Genomic DNA, 16,317 nt, shown 5'->3' with positions numbered 1-16,317 from the left:
GACTACAAGTATTTGGGTTCATATATATATCTTCTTCCCAAAAGGACTTTCAAACTAGGAAGGGTATGGCCTGGTCAGCCTGCAATGACATGCATAAGATCTGGTCATCCCAGCTTAGTAAGATGTTAAAAGTAAAGATATTTAGGACGACCGTTGAGCCGATTCTACTCTATGGCTCAGAGACATGGACACTTTCAAAGAAACTAGAGAAACGGTTGGATGGCACTTACACCCGCCTTCTAATGAGAGCACAAAATCTGTCTTGGAAGAGTCACCCATCGACTGATCTAATATACGGCAACCTTCCCTGTGTTTCTACACTAGTCCACCCATCGACTGATCTAATATACGGCAACCTTCCCTGTGTTTCTACACTAGTCCACCCATCGACTGATCTAATATACGGCAACCTTCCCTGTGTTTCTACACTAGTCCACCCATCGACTGATCTAATATACGGCAACCTTCCCTGTGTTTCTACACTAGTCCACCCATCGACTGATCTAATATACGGCAACCTTCCCTGTGTTTCTACACTAGTCCACCCATCGACTGATCTAATATACGGCAACCTTCCCTGTGTTTCTACACTAGTCCACCCATCGACTGATCTAATATACGGCAACCTTCCCTGTGTTTCTACACTAGTCCACCCATCGACTGATCTAATATAAGGCAACCTTCCCTGTGTTTCTACACTAGTCCACCCATCGACTGATCTAATATACGGCAACCTTCCCTGTGTTTCTACACTAGTCCACCCATCGACTAATCTAATATACGGCAACCTTCCCCGTGTACCCCACTGAAAAATAGCAGATCTACAAGCTCGTAGCGTGGCACTCGGTGCCGCACTACGAGCTTGTAGATCTGCCCAAAGTTGAAGGGCTTCAACCTTGAGTACTGGGTAGCTGAAGTTGAAGCTCTGCCTTTCAACTTTGGGTACTTTTACATGTAGGCTGACCCAAAGTTGAAACAGTTGCCAGGGGGACATCTTTGGGCCTGGGGTCCTCATCGTTGGATATGTTGTTCCCACAACAAAGAAGAGTATTTTACATTTTACTGGAGGTCCTAGGCCCTAAAATGACCCCATGAGGAAGCGTTGACCTTTACTGAAGTGCTTCAGTTTCAGGTCATTTGAGCACCTAACTTCAGATTTGGGCACCCTAACATGTGGTCTTTAAGTTGTGGGCCTGGGGTTATCTTAGTGGCTAGGAGGTCCAGTGAAAGGCCTACATACTCTCCCAAGATGGAGGAACAACATTTTACAATCTGGGAACCCTAGGCCTTTGTATGGCTACAGGGCGACAGGTTCAATCCTACCCTAAATCTAGGCCTAAGACGTGAGACCTCAAAGTGGGGTACTGAAATAGAGGACTAGGGCCTCTGGAAATGACTGGAATAGAGCCGGTACACGTATGGATGGACTCCGATAAAAGAGTCACAGGAGGAGGGCTGCTTCATTTAGTGTCTTTAATCTTGAACAGAAGTGCGGTCTATAAATACAAATAAACATTATTTTAGAATCATCATAAACAATCAAATAATTCTTACATAAACCAAAATACAGTTTAAACCCATCTACAGTAGGTATCAAACATAGGCATCAAACATGTAATTCTCCATAAAGTAAATCACATTCACATTTTCAGAACATACACAAATATATAACAACATGACCGTATATATAAAGGGAAGCACCATAGTCTACAATAAAGACTTACTTTTACTATCATGAACACACACAGTCAGAGAGGAAAATAAAACACAGCTCCTCAGGCCAAACTAAGCAGAGAACTGAGTGAGAAAAGCATGCAAGCTGAACCTAATCACAATTATTACTGGGGCAGCCAATCAGCCTTGCTGTGTCAATGAGTCCTTGCATTGCTGAGTCAATGAGTCCTTGCATTGCTGTGTCAATGAGTCCTTGCATTGCTGAGTCAATTAACTAGGTCTTTCCTACAGGTACATTGCATCCACTGGTCAATCCAAGGGCCTACCACTCCACTCTCTTGATATGTTCTTTCCCAACTCTTGGAGAGTATGTAGGCCTTTCCCTGGACCTTCTAGCCCCTAGGATGACCCGAGGCCCACCACTTAAAAACCACATGCTACGGTGCCCAAATCTGAATTTAGGTGCTCAAATGAACTCAAACTGAAGCAATTCAGTAAAGGTCAACACTTCCTCCTGTGGTCATTTTAGGGGCTGGGACCTCCAGTAAAAGGCCTAAATACTCTCCAAGAGTTGGGGAACAACATATCAAGAGAGTGGAGTGGTAGGCCCTTGGATTGACCCAGGACCAGTGATTCAATGTACCCCACTGAAAAATAGCAGATCTACAAGCTCGTAGCGTGGCACTCGGTGCCGCACTACGAGTTTGTAGATCTGCCCAAAGTTGAAGGGCTTCAACCTTGGGTACTGGGTAGCTGAAGTTGAAGCTCTGCCCTTCAACTTTGGGCACTTTTACATGTAGGCTGACCCAAAGTTGAAACAGTTGCCAGGGGGACATCTTTGGGCCTGGGGTCCTCATCGTTGGATATGTTGTTCCCACAGCCAAGAAGAGTATTTTACCCTTTACTGGAGGTCCTAGGCCCTAAAATGACCCCATGAGGAAGCGTTGACCTTTACTGAATTGCTTCAGTTTCAGGTCATTTGACCACCTAACTTCAGATTTGGGCACAATTACACCATTGCTTCAGTTTCAGTTAATTTGACAACCTTCTTTCAACTTTGGTCACTTTTACATGTAGGCTGACCCAAAGTTGAAACAGTTGCCAGGGGGACATCTTTGGGCCTGGGGTCCTCATCGTTGGATATGTTGTTCCCACAACCAAGAAGAGTATTTTACCCTTTGCTGGAGGTCCTAGGCCCTAAAATGACCCCATCCATGAGGAAGCGTTGACCTTTACTGAATTGCTTCAGTTTCAGGTCATTTGACCACCTAACTTCAGATTTGGGCACCCTAACATGTGGTCTTTAAGTGGTGGGCCTGAGGTCATCTTAGTGGCTAGGAGGTCCAGTGAAAGGCCTACATACTCTCCCAAGATGGAGGAACAACATTTTACAATCTGGGAACCCTAGGCCTTTGTATGGCTACAGGGTGACTGGTTCATTCCTACCCTAAATCTAGGCCTAAAACGTGACACCTGAAAGTGGGGTACATTGCATCCACTGGTCAATCCAAGGGCCTACCACTCCACTCTCTTGATATGTTCTTTCCCAACTCTTGGAGAGTATGTAGGCCTTTCCCTGGACCTTCTAGCCCCTAGGATGACCCGAGGCCCACCACTTAAAAACCACATGCTACGGTGCCCAAATCTGAATTTAGGTGCTCAAATGAACTCAAACTGAAGCAATTCAGTAAAGGTCAACACTTCCTCCTGGGGTCATTTTAGGGGCTGGGACCTCCAGTAAAAGGCCTAAATACTCTCCAAGAGTTGGGGAACAACATATCAAGAGAGTGGAGTGGTAGGCCCTTGGATTGACCCAGGACCAGTGATTCAATGTACCCCACTGAAAAATAGCAGATCTACAAGCTCGTAGCGTGGCACTCGGTGCCGCACTACGAGTTTGTAGATCTGCCCAAAGTTGAAGGGCTTCAACCTTGGGTACTGGGTAGCTGAAGTTGAAGCTCTGCCCTTCAACTTTGGGCACTTTTACATGTAGGCTGACCCAAAGTTGAAACAGTTGCCAGGGGGACATCTTTGGGCCTGGGGTCCTCATCGTTGGATATGTTGTTCCCACAACCAAGAAGAGTATTTTACCCTTTACTGGAGGTCCTAGACCCTAAAATGACCCCATGAGGAAGCGTTGACCTTTACTGAATTGCTTCAGTTTCAGGTCATTTGACCACCTAACTTCAGATTTGGGCACCCTAACATGTGGTCTTTAAGTGGTGGGCCTGAGGTCATCTTAGTGGCTAGGAGGTCCAGTGAAAGGCCTACATACTCTCCCAAGATGGAGGAACAACATTTTACAATCTGGGAACCCTAGGCCTTTGTATGGCTACAGGGCGACTGGTTCATTCCTACCCTAAATCTAGGCCTAAAACGTGACACCTCAAAGTGGGGTACATTGCATCCACTGGTCAATCCAAGGGCCTACCACTCCACTCTCTTGATATGTTCTTTCCCAACTCTTGGAGAGTATGTAGGCCTTTCACCACTTAAAAACCACATGCTACGGTGCCCAAATCTGAATTTAGGTGCTCAAATTAACTCAAACTGAAGCAATTCAGTAAAGGTCAACACTTCCTCCTGGGGTCATTTTAGGGGCTAGGAGGTCCAGTAAACGGCCTAAATACTCTCCAAGAGTTGGGGAAGAACATATCAAGAGAGTGGGGTGGTAGGCCCTCTTAGTGACCCAGGACCATTGATGCGATGTACCCCATATTGAGGGCTCAAATCTTAGGCCTAGATTTTGGGTGAAATTGAACCAGTCACCTTCCAGGCATACAAAGGCCGAGGGTTCCCAGATTGCAATATGTCGTTCCTCCATCTTGGGAGAGTATGTAGGCCTTTCCCTCGACCTTCTAGCCCCTAGGATGACCCCAGGCCCACCACTTAAAAACCACATGCTACGGTGCCCAAATCTGAATTTAGGTGCTCAAATGAACTCAAACTGAAGCAATTCAGTAAAGGTCAACACTTCCTCCTGGGGTCATTTTAGGGGCTGGGACCTCCAGTAAAAGGCCTAAATACTCTCCAAGAGTTGGGGAACAACATATCAAGAGAGTGGAGTGGTAGGCCCTTGGATTGACCCAGGACCAGTGATTCAATGTACCCCACTGAAAAATAGCAGATCTACAAGCTCGTAGCGTGGCACTCGGTGCCGCACTACGAGTTTGTAGATCTGCCCAAAGTTGAAGGGCTTCAACCTTGGGTACTGGGTAGCTGAAGTTGAAGCTCTGCCCTTCAACTTTGGGCACTTTTACATGTAGGCTGACCCAAAGTTGAAACAGTTGCCAGGGGGACATCTTTGGGCCTGGGGTCCTCATCGTTGGATATGTTGTTCCCACAACCAAGAAGAGTATTTTACCCTTTAATGGAGGTCTCAAGCTTTAAACTTCAGCTATCCAGTGCCCAAAGTTGAAGGGCGCTTCAACACTTGGGCACTTTTGTTATGTCATAAGTGTTACCCAGCTACTCCACAGGGTAGAGAGGGTACTGTCATAAAGTGTTAATTAGTATTAATTAGTGTTAATTGGTGTAAATGACCTGGGCAGCTGACTGCCATGCAGTCGTAGATGATCTTGCAGGTCTTCAGCAGCAGGTCTATCTTCCTCTGAGGTGAATACTCCATGGGTTAGGGTTAGGGTTAGGGTTAGGGTTAGGGTTATTACCTGGGCAGCTGACTGCCATGCAGTCGTAGATGATCTTGCAGGTCTTCAGCAGCAGGTGTATCTTCCTCTGAGGTGAATACTCCATGGGTTAGGGTTAGGGTTAGGGTTAGGGTTATTACCTGGGCAGCTGACTGCCATGCAGTCGTAGATGATCTTGCAGGTCTTCAGCAGCAGCTCTATCTTCCTCTGAGGTGAATACTCCATGGGTTAGGGTTAGGGTTAGGGTTAGGGTTAGGGTTATTACCTGGGCAGCTGACTGCCATGCAGTCGTAGATGATCTTGCAGGTCTTCAGCAGCAGGTCTATCTTCCTCTGAGGTGAATACTCCATGGGTTAGGGTTAGGGTTAGGGTTATTACCTGGGCAGCTGACTGCCATGCAGTCGTAGATGATCTTGCAGGTCTTCAGCAGCAGCTCTATCTTCCTCTGAGGTGAATACTCCATGTGGAGGAGGTTCAGTTTCACCTTGATCTTCTCCAACGCTGGAGGTTCTGGAACGGCCGTGGTCACGCCTAGAGCCGTGGTGGTGCTGTTCAGTACCAGAGACTACACACACACACGCACGCACGCACGCACGCACGCACGCACGCACGCACGCACGCACGCACGCACGCACGCACGCACGCACGCACGCACGCACGCACGCACGCACGCACGCACGCACGCACGCACGCACGCACGCACGCACGCACGCACGCACACACAATAAATATTTCAGGTGCAGCAAAGTTCCACAAAATCAAGACTCATATCCTCAGTCACGAAACAACAAGCATGTCATGATGATGTCACCTAACCAGCCTGTGGACATGTCCTCTAACAACCAGCCTGTGGACATGTCCTCTAACAACCAGCCTGTGGACATGTCCCTCTAACAACCAGCCTGTGGACATGTCCTCTAACAACCAGCCTGTGGACATGTCCTCTAACAACCAGCCTGTGGACATGTCCTCTAACAACCAGCCTGTGGACATGTCCTCTAACAACCAGCCTGTGGACATGTCCCTCTAACAACCAGCCTGTGGACATGTCCTCTAACAACCAGCCTGTGGACATGTCCTCTAACAACCAGCCTGTGGACATGTCCTCTAACAACCAGCCTGTGGACATGTCCCTCTAACAACCAGCCTGTGGACATGTCCTCTAACAACCAGCCTGTGGACATGTCCTCTAACAACCAGCCTGTGGACATGTCCTCTAACAACCAGCCTGTGGACATGTCCTCTAACAACCAGCCTGTGGACATGTCCTCTAACAACCAGCCTGTGGACATGTCCTCTAACAACCAGCCTGTGGACATGTCCTCTAACAACCAGCCTGTGGACATGTCCTCTAACAACCAGCCTGTGGACATGTCCTCTAACAACCAGCCTGTGGACATGTCCTCTAACAACCAGCCTGTGGACATGTCCTCTAACAACCAGCCTGTGGACATGTCCTCTAACAACCAGCCTGTGGACATTTCCCTCTAACAACCAGCCTGTGGACATGTCCTCTAACAACCAGCCTGTGGACATGTCCTCTAACAACCAGCCTGTGGACATGTCCTCTAACAACCAGCCTGTGGACATGTCCTCTAACAACCAGCCTGTGGACATGTCCTCTAACAACCAGCCTGTGGACATGTCCTCTAACAACCAGCCTGTGGACATGTCCTCTAACAACCAGCCTGTGGACATGTCCTCTAACAACCAGCCTGTGGACATGTCCTCTAACAACCAGCCTGTGGACATGTCCCTCTAACAACCAGCCTGTGGACATGTCCTCTAACAACCAGCCTGTGGACATGTCCTCTAACAACCAGCCTGTGGACATGTCCTCTAACAACCAGCCTGTGGACATGTCCTCTAACAACCAGCCTGTGGACATGTCCTCTAACAACCAGCCTGTGGACATGTCCTCTAACAACCAGCCTGTGGACATGTCGTCTAACAACCAGCCTGTGGACATGTCCCAGGAGAATATTCGTTCTAATGTGGTAAATGTAATTTCCGGCAATTCCGGACATTTCGGAACTAACCATCGTTACCTGGTTGATTGACAGGTGGGTGTGGTTACCTGGTTGATTGACAGGTGGGTGTGGTTACCTGGTTGATTGACAGGCTGTGTGTAGTTCCATCGTCGGTGTGTAGTTTCTCCAGACGTTGGTAGATGGGTTCTCTGAGAGGTTTCAACACCGTCTTACACAGCGCTGCCTCGACCATGGAGTCTGCACACACACACACACACACACACACACACACACACACACACACACACACACACACACACACACACACACACACACACGCACACGCACATGCACACACACACACACACACACACACGCACATAGAGTCACATGTTGTTATAGAGGTGTTATAACAAAGTGTTACCCAGCTTCTCCACAGGGTAGAGAGGGTGTTATGTCATAAAGTGTTACCCAGCGACTCCTGGCTGTAGAGGGGGTGTTATGTCATAAAGTGTTACCCAGCTACTCCTGGCTGTAGAGGGGGTGTTATGTCATAAAGTGTTACCCAGCTACTCCTGGCTGTAGAGGGGGTGTTATGTCATAAAGTGTTACCCAGCTACTCCTGGCTGTAGAGGGGGTGTTATGTCATAAAGTGTTACCCAGCTACTCCTGGCTGTAGAGGGGGTGTTTGTTATGTCATAAAGTGTTACCCAGCTACTCCTGGATGTAGAGGGGGTGTTATGTCATAAAGTGTTACCCAGCTACTCCTGGCTGTAGAGGGGGTGTTATGTCATAAAGTGTTACCCAGCTACTCCTGGCTGTAGAGGGGGTGTTATGTCATAAAGTGTTACCCAGCTACTCCTGGCTGTAGAGAGGGTGTTATGTCATAAAGTGTTACCCAGCTACTCCTGGCTGTAGAGGGGGTGTTATGTCATAAAGTGTTACCCAGCTACTCCTGGCTGTAGAGGGGGTGTTATGTCATAAAGTGTTACCCAGCGACTCCTGGCGTTAGAGGGGGTGTTATGTCATAAAGTGTTACCCAGCTACTCCTGGCTGTAGAGGGGGTGTTATGTCATAAAGTGTTACCCAGCTACTCCTGGCTAAAGAGGGGGTGTTATGTCATAAAGTGTTAACCAGCTTGTCCTGGCTGTAGAGGGGGTGTTATGTCATAAAGTGTTACCCAGCTACTCCTGGCTGTAGAGGGGGTGTTATGTCATAAAGTGTTACCCAGCTACTCCTGGCTGTAGAGGGGGTGTTATGTCATAAAGTGTTACCCAGCTACTCCTGGCTGTAGAGGGGGTGTTATGTCATAAAGTGTTACCCAGCTACTCCTGGCTGTAGAGGGGGTGTTATGTCATAAAGTGTTACCCAGCTACTCCTGGCTGTAGAGAGGGTGTTATGTCATAAAGTGTTACCCAGCTTGTCCTGGCTGTAGAGGGGGTGTTATGTCATAAAGTGTTACCCAGCTTGTCCTGGCTGTAGGCGCTGAGCGGCTCCAACAGGGACTGCAGCTCGGTGCTCTGCAGCAGGTACATCTTCAGCTGGGTCATCATCTGTCGGATCTCCTGCAGGAGCTCCGTGGACGACGAGTGGCGCGACATGGTCTGCAGCGTGAAGCCGCGATGCTCCTTCACCTGTTGGAGCACAACACACCATGTTAGCTTAGCTTAGCTTAGCTCCTTCACCTGTTGGAGCACAGCACACCATGTTAGCTTAGCTTAGCTTAGCTTAGCACCTTCAGCTGTTTGAGCACAACACACCATGTTAGCTTAGCTTAGCTCCTTCACCTGTTGGAGCACAACACACCATGTTAGCTTAGCTTAGCTTAGCTTAGCTTAGCTCCTTCACCTGTTGGAGCACAGCACACCACGTTAGCTTAGCTTAGCTTAACTCCTTCACCTGTTGGAGCACAACACACCACGTTAGCTTAGCTTAGCTTAGCTTAGCTCCTTCACCTGTTGGAGCACAGCACACCATGTTAGCTTAGCTTAGCTCCTTCACCTGTTGGAGCACAACACACCATGTTAGCTTAGCTTAGCTTAGCTTAGCTTAGCACCTTCAGCTGTTGGAGCACAACACACCGCCTTAGCTTAGCTTAGTTTAGCTTAGCTTAGCTCCTTCACCTGATGGAGCACAACACACCATGTTAGCTTAGCTTAGCTTAGCACCTTCACCTGTTGGAGGACAACACACCATGTTAGCTTAGCTTAGCTTAGTTTAGCTCCTTCACCTGTTGGACTACAACAAAATTATGAAAAATGTGCCGCAAATCTTGTACATGTGTCCTACAAATCAACACTGGTCCCTGTTATACTCACCAGGTTACCAAAGTAACTCAGGTGGTCCCTGGCCAGCTGGACGATGCGCTGCGTGGTGCGGCGGTCGTGGCCGACCAGAGCGGTCAGAACGGTGGACAGACGGGACCGCGCCCGGTCCAGCATCACCGTGGTGGAGGTCCTCTTCACCGCCGCACTCTGCCTGAAAAACACACCACTAGTGGTTAATCACTCTGTCTACTGAACAACACACCACTAGGGGTTAATCACTGTCTACTGAACAACACACCACTAGGGGTTAATCACTGTCTACTGAACACCACACCACTAGGGGTTAATCACTGTCTACTGAACAACACACCACTAGGGGTTAATCACTGTCTACTGAACAACACACCACTAGGGGTTAATCACTGTCTACTGAACAACACACCACTAGGGGTTAATCACTGTCTACTGAACAACACACCACTAGGGGTTAATCACTGTCTACTGAACAACACACCACTAGGGGTTAATCACTGTCTACTGAACAACACAACACTAGGGGTTAATCACTGTCTACTGAACACCACACCACTAGGGGTTAATCACTCTGTCTACTGAACAACACACCACTAGGGGTTAATCACTGTCTACTGAACAACACACCACTAGGGGTTAATCACTCTGTCTACTGAACAACACACCACTAGGGGTTAATCACTGTCTACTGAACAACACACCACTAGGGGTTAATCACTGTCTACTGAACAACACACCACTAGGGGTTAATCACTCTGTCTACTGAACAACACACCACTAGGGGTTAATCACTCTGTCTACTGAACAACACACCACTAGGGGTTAATCACTGTCTACTGAACACCACACCACTAGGGGTTAATCACTGTCTACTGAACAACACACCACTAGGGGTTAATCACTGTCTACTGAACAACACACCACTAGGGGTTAATCACTGTCTACTGAACAACACACCACTAGGGGTTAATCACTGTCTACTGAACAACACACCACTAGGGGTTAATCACTGTCTACTGAACAACACACCACTAGGGGTTAATCACTGTCTACTGAACAACACACCACTAGGGGTTAATCACTGTCTACTGAACAACACACCACTAGGGGTTAATCACTCTGTCTACTGAACAACACACCACTAGGGGTCACAGGGGTCATGTAGGGGTCACAGGGGTCATGTAGGGGTCACAGGGGTCATGTAGGGGTCACAGGGGTCATGTAGGGGTCACAGGGGTCATGTAGGGGTCAGTCCTACCTGGTGTTGGGCTCCTCCCCGTCCTCTAGCTCCTCCTCTTCCTCTGCGCTGCTGCTGGAACCCGAGTCCGTTCCCAGCAACACGGCGCCACCCTGTGGCGAGTACAGGGACACGTCGGGACGAGGGGGCGAGGCCTTCTTCTGATTGGCTCTGGGAGACCGGCAGGGGGCGGGGCCAGGCGGCTGACTCCTCCTCCGGGGAGGCGGGACCGGACGAGAGGGCGGCGGCTTGGCGGCCGACTGCTGCTGCTGCGGGGGGGCGGAGCTACGCATCTCCTTACCTGGCGGGTCCTCCCCCTTTTCCTCCTTATGCCCCTCCTCCTCCGCCAGGGGGGCGGGGCTGGCGGGAGCAGGAGGGGGGGGAGGGGGCGGGGCATGCCCTCCCTTGGAGGAGGCGCGGCGGCGTTGCAGGGGGGCGGGGGGCAGCCGGGGAACGGGAGGTCTGACTCCGCCCCCCACCACTAGGGGGCGGGGCGGAGGAGGACACGCCCCCCTATCCCTCTTACCTCCTCCTCCTCCACCCGTCCTATCAGCAGCGAGGAGCGGGGAGGGGCCTGAGGAGGCGGAGCTCAGACTGGGAGGTCTGGGAGGAGGTCGCTTGTATTTACGCAGCACTTCCTGGTTGGGGGGCGTGGCCTCATGAGGCAGCACTTGCTGGTTGGGGGGCGTGGCCTCATGAGGCAGCACTTCCTGGTTGGGAGGCGTGGTCTCATGAGGCAGCACTTCCTGGTTGGGGGGCGTGGCCAGAGACAGAACTTCCTGGTTGGGGGGCGTGGCCTCATTAGGCAGGACTTCCTGGTTGGGGGGCGTGGCCTCATGAGGCAGCACTTCCTGGTTGGGGGGCGTGACCTCATGAGGCAGCACTTCCGGGTTTGGGGACGTGGCTTTGGCATGGGTTTCAACCTCTGCGTTTCGGTCGTTAGCGTCTCCTCCGTTCTGCCGGCTAGCGTCGTTCAGGAAGCTAGCGGTGATGATGTCGCTCTGCTGGCTAGCATGGTCAGCGTGGTTAGCATGGCTAGCAGGGTTAGCATGGTTAGCATGGTGGGTTGAGCTAGCACTGACGCTGGGTGGTTCTGACCCAGGGTCTGGCTGAGGAGGGGAGGGGGCGGGGTTTATGGTCTCCATGGGAACAGGGTTCAGGTACCAGTAGTGGTCATGTGATGAAGACCCCCCACTGAGGTTCTGTCCCACGGTCTGGAGGTTCAACGATGATGTCCAGAAATCTATCAAGTGCACACACACGCACGCACAAACACACACACGCACAGTCGCACACACACACACACACACACACACACACACACGCATGGGAAATGTAGATAATAATAAAGTAGCCTGATCCCATAGCTGAAAGGATAGTTTCGTGTACCTGATCCCATAGCTGAAATGGCCTCCAACTCCTCCTTCGTCGCCATGGTGATGACCCCGGGTAACCTCAGACGGACTGACAGGATGTCCCTGATTGGTCGAAACATACGATAGCACAGTCGCACGCGCACAGTCGCACACACGCACACACAGACACACACACACACACACACACACACACACACACACACACACACACACACACACACACACACACACACACACACACACAGTTTGGTTTTGGTTTTATGGTTTATTTATTTAGCATGTAGTACAAAATATAGACAATACATATCAAAGAACAAAAATACAATGCAAGGAAAGGAAGAAGCCAGCTGTGTGTGTGTGTGTGTGTGTGTGTGTGTGTGTGTGTGTGCGCGTGTGAGTGTGTGTGTGTGCGTGTGCGTGTGCATACCTGCTGACACAGTAGAATGCCACCAGTTTGATGATGTCATCAAAGATCAGAGCAGATCCTTCTATGTGGAAATCTGGAAATACAGATTTTTATAAAAGATTCAACTCAAAAATCAACCAAATTATATATTATAAGTAAGGTTTTTAAATGAGCTTCTAGAGAGCCCCTACGAGTGTTCTGTTTGTTCTAGAGAGACCCTACGAGTGTTCTGTGTGTTCTAGAGAGACACGAGTGTTCTGTGTGTTCTAGAGAGACCCTACGAGTGTTCTGTGTGTTCTAGAGAGACCCTACGAGTGTTCTGTGTGTTCTAGAGAGACACGAGTGTTCTGTGTGTTCTAGAGAGACTCTACGAGTGTTCTGTGTGTTCTAGAGAGACACGAGTGTTCTGTGTGTTCTAGAGAGACCCTACGAGTGTTCTGTTTGTTCTAGAGAGACCCTACGAGTGTTCTGTGTGTTCTAGAGAGACCCTACGAGTGTTCTGTGTGTTCTAGAGAGACACGAGTGTTATGTGTGTTCTAGAGAGACCCTACGAGTGTTCTGTGTGTTCTAGAGAGACCCTACGAGTGTTCTGTGTGTTCTAGAGAGACCCTACGAGTGTTCTGTGTGTTCTAGAGAGACCCTACGAGTGTCCTGTTTGTTCTAGAGAGACCCTACGAGTGTTCTGTGTGTTCTAGAGAGACCCTACGAGTGTTCTGTGTGTTCTAGAGAGACCCTACGAGTGTCCTGTTTGTTCTAGAGAGACCCTACGAGTGTGCTGTGTGTTCTAGAGAGACCCTACGAGTGTTCTGTGTGTTCTAGAGAGACCCTACGAGTGTTCTGTGTGTTCTAGAGAGACACGAGTGTTCTGTGTGTTCTAGAGAGACCCTACGAGTGTTCTGTGTGTTCTAGAGAGACCCTACGAGTGTCCTGTGTGTTCTAGAGAGACACGAGTGTCCTGTCTGTTCTAGAGAGACCCTACGAGTGTTCTGTGTGTTCTAGAGAGACCCTACGAGTGTCCTGTGTGTTCTAGAGAGACACGAGTGTCCTGTCTGTTCTAGAGAGACCCTACGAGTGTTCTGTGTGTTCTAGAGAGACCCTACGAGTGTTCTGTGTGTTCTAGAGAGACCCTACGAGTGTTCTGTGTGTTCTAGAGACACGAGTGTCCTGTCTGTTCTAGAGAGACCCTACGAGTGTTCTGTGTGTTCTAGAGAGACCCTACGAGTGTTCTGTGTGTTCTAGAGACACGAGTGTCCTGTGTGTTCCAGAGAGACCCTACGAGTGTTCTGTGTGTTCTAGAGAGACCCTACGAGTGTTCTGTGTGTTCTAGAGAGACCCTACGAGTGTTCTGTGTGTTCTAGAGAGACCCTACGAGTGTTCTGTGTGTTCTAGAGACACGAGTGTCCTGTGTGTTCTAGAGAGACCCTACGAGTGTTCTGTGTGTTCTAGAGAGACCCTACGAGTGTCCTGTGTGTTCTAGAGAGACCCTACGAGTGTTCTGTGTGTTCTAGAGAGACACGAGTGTTCTGTGTGTTCTAGAGAGACCCTACGAGTGTACTGTCTGTTCTAGAGAGACCCTACGAGTGTTCTGTTTGTTTGTGGAACGAGCTTCACATCTCCACAAACATTTATCTTCTTGGATAAATAACTACCGTAATAACTAATAAATACGTAAATAACTAACGTGTAAAAAATAACTACCGTATAAAAAATAACTACCGTATGCACAAAACTAATTTCACACTGTTTTACTTGTAAAAACCTCACATGAAACAATGCAGGGATGTCAACTATAATTACTAACTGATTAATTTAAACATATAATTCATGAAGTGTGGGTCATGACCGAAAGAATACGGTCGCGAATACAAGCGGCCGAAATGAGTTTTCTCCGACGGGTGGCTGGCATCTCCCTTAGAGATAGGGTGAGAAGTTCACCTCCCTTAGAGATAGGGTGAGAAGTTCACCTCCCTTAGAGATAGGGTGAGAAGTTCAGTCACACGAGAGAGACTCGGAGTAGAACCGCTGCTCCTTCGCCTGGAAAGGAGTCAGCTGAGGTGGTTCGGGCATCTGGTTAGGATGCCTCTCGGGCGCCTCCCTAGGGAGGTCCTCGATGCACGTCCCACTGGGAGGAGACCCCGGGGCAGACCAAGGATCACGTCCCACTGGGAGGAGACCCCGGGGCAGACCAAGGATCACGTCCCACTGGGAGGAGACCCCGGGGCAGACCAAGGATCACGTCCCACTGGGAGGAGACCCCGGGGCAGACCAAGGACCACGTCCCACTGGGAGGAAACACATCGACTCACTGGCCTTGGAACGTCTCGGAATCCCCCAGGAGGAAGTCACAATGTTGCTCTGGAGAGGGAAGTCTGGAGCACTCTGGTGGAGCTGTTGCCTCCGCGACCCGACTACGGATAAGCGGTTGAAGATGGATGGATGATTAGTGTAAAACTCACATGCGTTGTGCCGTCGTATAGACAGGGTCTGTACGTGTGGCGCCCCCTGGCTGTCAGTCAGGCGTACTGACAGCGTGGCATCCTGCTCTTCTGTGCGATGAACCACGAACGTCTGGGAGAAAAAATTAAATAAAAACCAAAACAGAAACTATGAAGACTGAGACACAGACTGGTTTCTGAACTGCCCACAGCCCTCCTATGAGACACAGACTGGTTTCTGAACTGCCCACAGCCCTCCTATGAGACACAGACTGGTTTCTGAACCGCCCACAGCCCTCCTATGAGACAGACTGGTTTCTGAACCGCCCACAGCCCTCCTATGAGACACAGACTGGTTTCTGAACCGCCCACAGCCCTCCTATGAGACAGACTGGTTTCTGAACCGCCCACAGCCCTCCTATGAGACACAGACTGGTTTCTGAACCGCCCACAGCCCTCCTATGAGACACAGACTGGTTTCTGAACTGCCCACAGCCCTCCTATGAGACACAGACTGGTTTCTGAACTGCCCACAGCCCTCCTATGAGACACAGACGGAGTAGAATAAGATGTTAATATTTGATCATGAACATTAGTGAGGAGCAATTATATGAAGTTTAAAAGTGGTGAAGTGGTCCTTTAATATGTTATTAATACTAATTAGTATTCATAGTGATATTAATTAAGGCGGTCTTAATTACCCCAGGCAGTTCTCCGGTCAACATCCCAGCAGTCCGCTCCGGGCTTTGCCGCGGACCGTTCAGCCGCCAAACCGAAGTGCTGGCGACCAGTCTCTGTAGAAGATCCGGATCCCTGGAGATCCCGGGCCGGTCCTGGTCTTCACCCGGACCCAGATAACCTCCTCTCACCGCCACAGGGGGCGCCACAGGAGCCGCGGAGAGGAGAGGAGGAGGAGGAGAGGAAACAATGGGACAGAGGGGAGGGGAGGAGAGGGGAGGGGAGGAGAGGGGAGGGGAGGAGAGGGGAGGGGGGGAGAGGGGAGGGGAGGAGGAGGAGGCTACAGGAGAAGGTCTGATAGGAGGTGGGAGGGAAGAAGGTAGGGAAGGGAGGAGGGAAGGAGGTATGGAAGGGAGTTGGGGGGAGGTGCGGGGGGGCAGCTGGGAGGGCTTCGAGGCGGGGGGGCGGGGCTTGGGCCGTCGCGGTCGTGGGGGAGGAGGTGGGGAGGAGGGGAGGGGAGGAGAGGAGGAGGAGCCAGGAGGAGGAGTCGAGATGATTGACAGCAGGTCCAGAGCTCCCGTGGTTCTCGGGGGA

At 50.2% G+C, this 16,317-nt stretch overlaps 1 protein-coding gene across 1 annotated transcript in view; it reads right to left on the bottom strand.

The window, feature by feature from the left end:
* Positions 1-15,770, bottom strand: part of rin3 (Ras and Rab interactor 3) — a gene marked incomplete at its 5' end in the record, with an annotated part of 47,598 nt that extends 31,828 nt beyond the window's left edge. Inside the window, 10 exons of the mRNA XM_079530949.1 lie at positions 5,700-5,886; positions 7,428-7,549; positions 8,754-8,925; positions 9,610-9,769; positions 10,850-11,097; positions 11,224-12,071; positions 12,218-12,306; positions 12,632-12,704; positions 15,067-15,178; positions 15,747-15,770. Coding sequence (XP_079387075.1) covers positions 5,700-5,886; positions 7,428-7,549; positions 8,754-8,925; positions 9,610-9,769; positions 10,850-11,097; positions 11,224-12,071; positions 12,218-12,306; positions 12,632-12,704; positions 15,067-15,178; positions 15,747-15,770 — 2,035 coding nt within the window. The remainder of the gene's footprint in view (positions 1-5,699; positions 5,887-7,427; positions 7,550-8,753; positions 8,926-9,609; positions 9,770-10,849; positions 11,098-11,223; positions 12,072-12,217; positions 12,307-12,631; positions 12,705-15,066; positions 15,179-15,746) is intronic.
* Positions 15,771-16,317: the final 547 nt, after the last annotated feature.

Source organism: Electrona antarctica (genome assembly GCF_951216825.1).
Source record: "Electrona antarctica genome assembly, contig: scaffold_64, whole genome shotgun sequence".
In the NCBI taxonomy this organism is placed as follows: Eukaryota; Metazoa; Chordata; class Actinopteri; order Myctophiformes; family Myctophidae; genus Electrona; species Electrona antarctica.
This window is presented reverse-complemented; position numbering and strand designations above follow the sequence as displayed.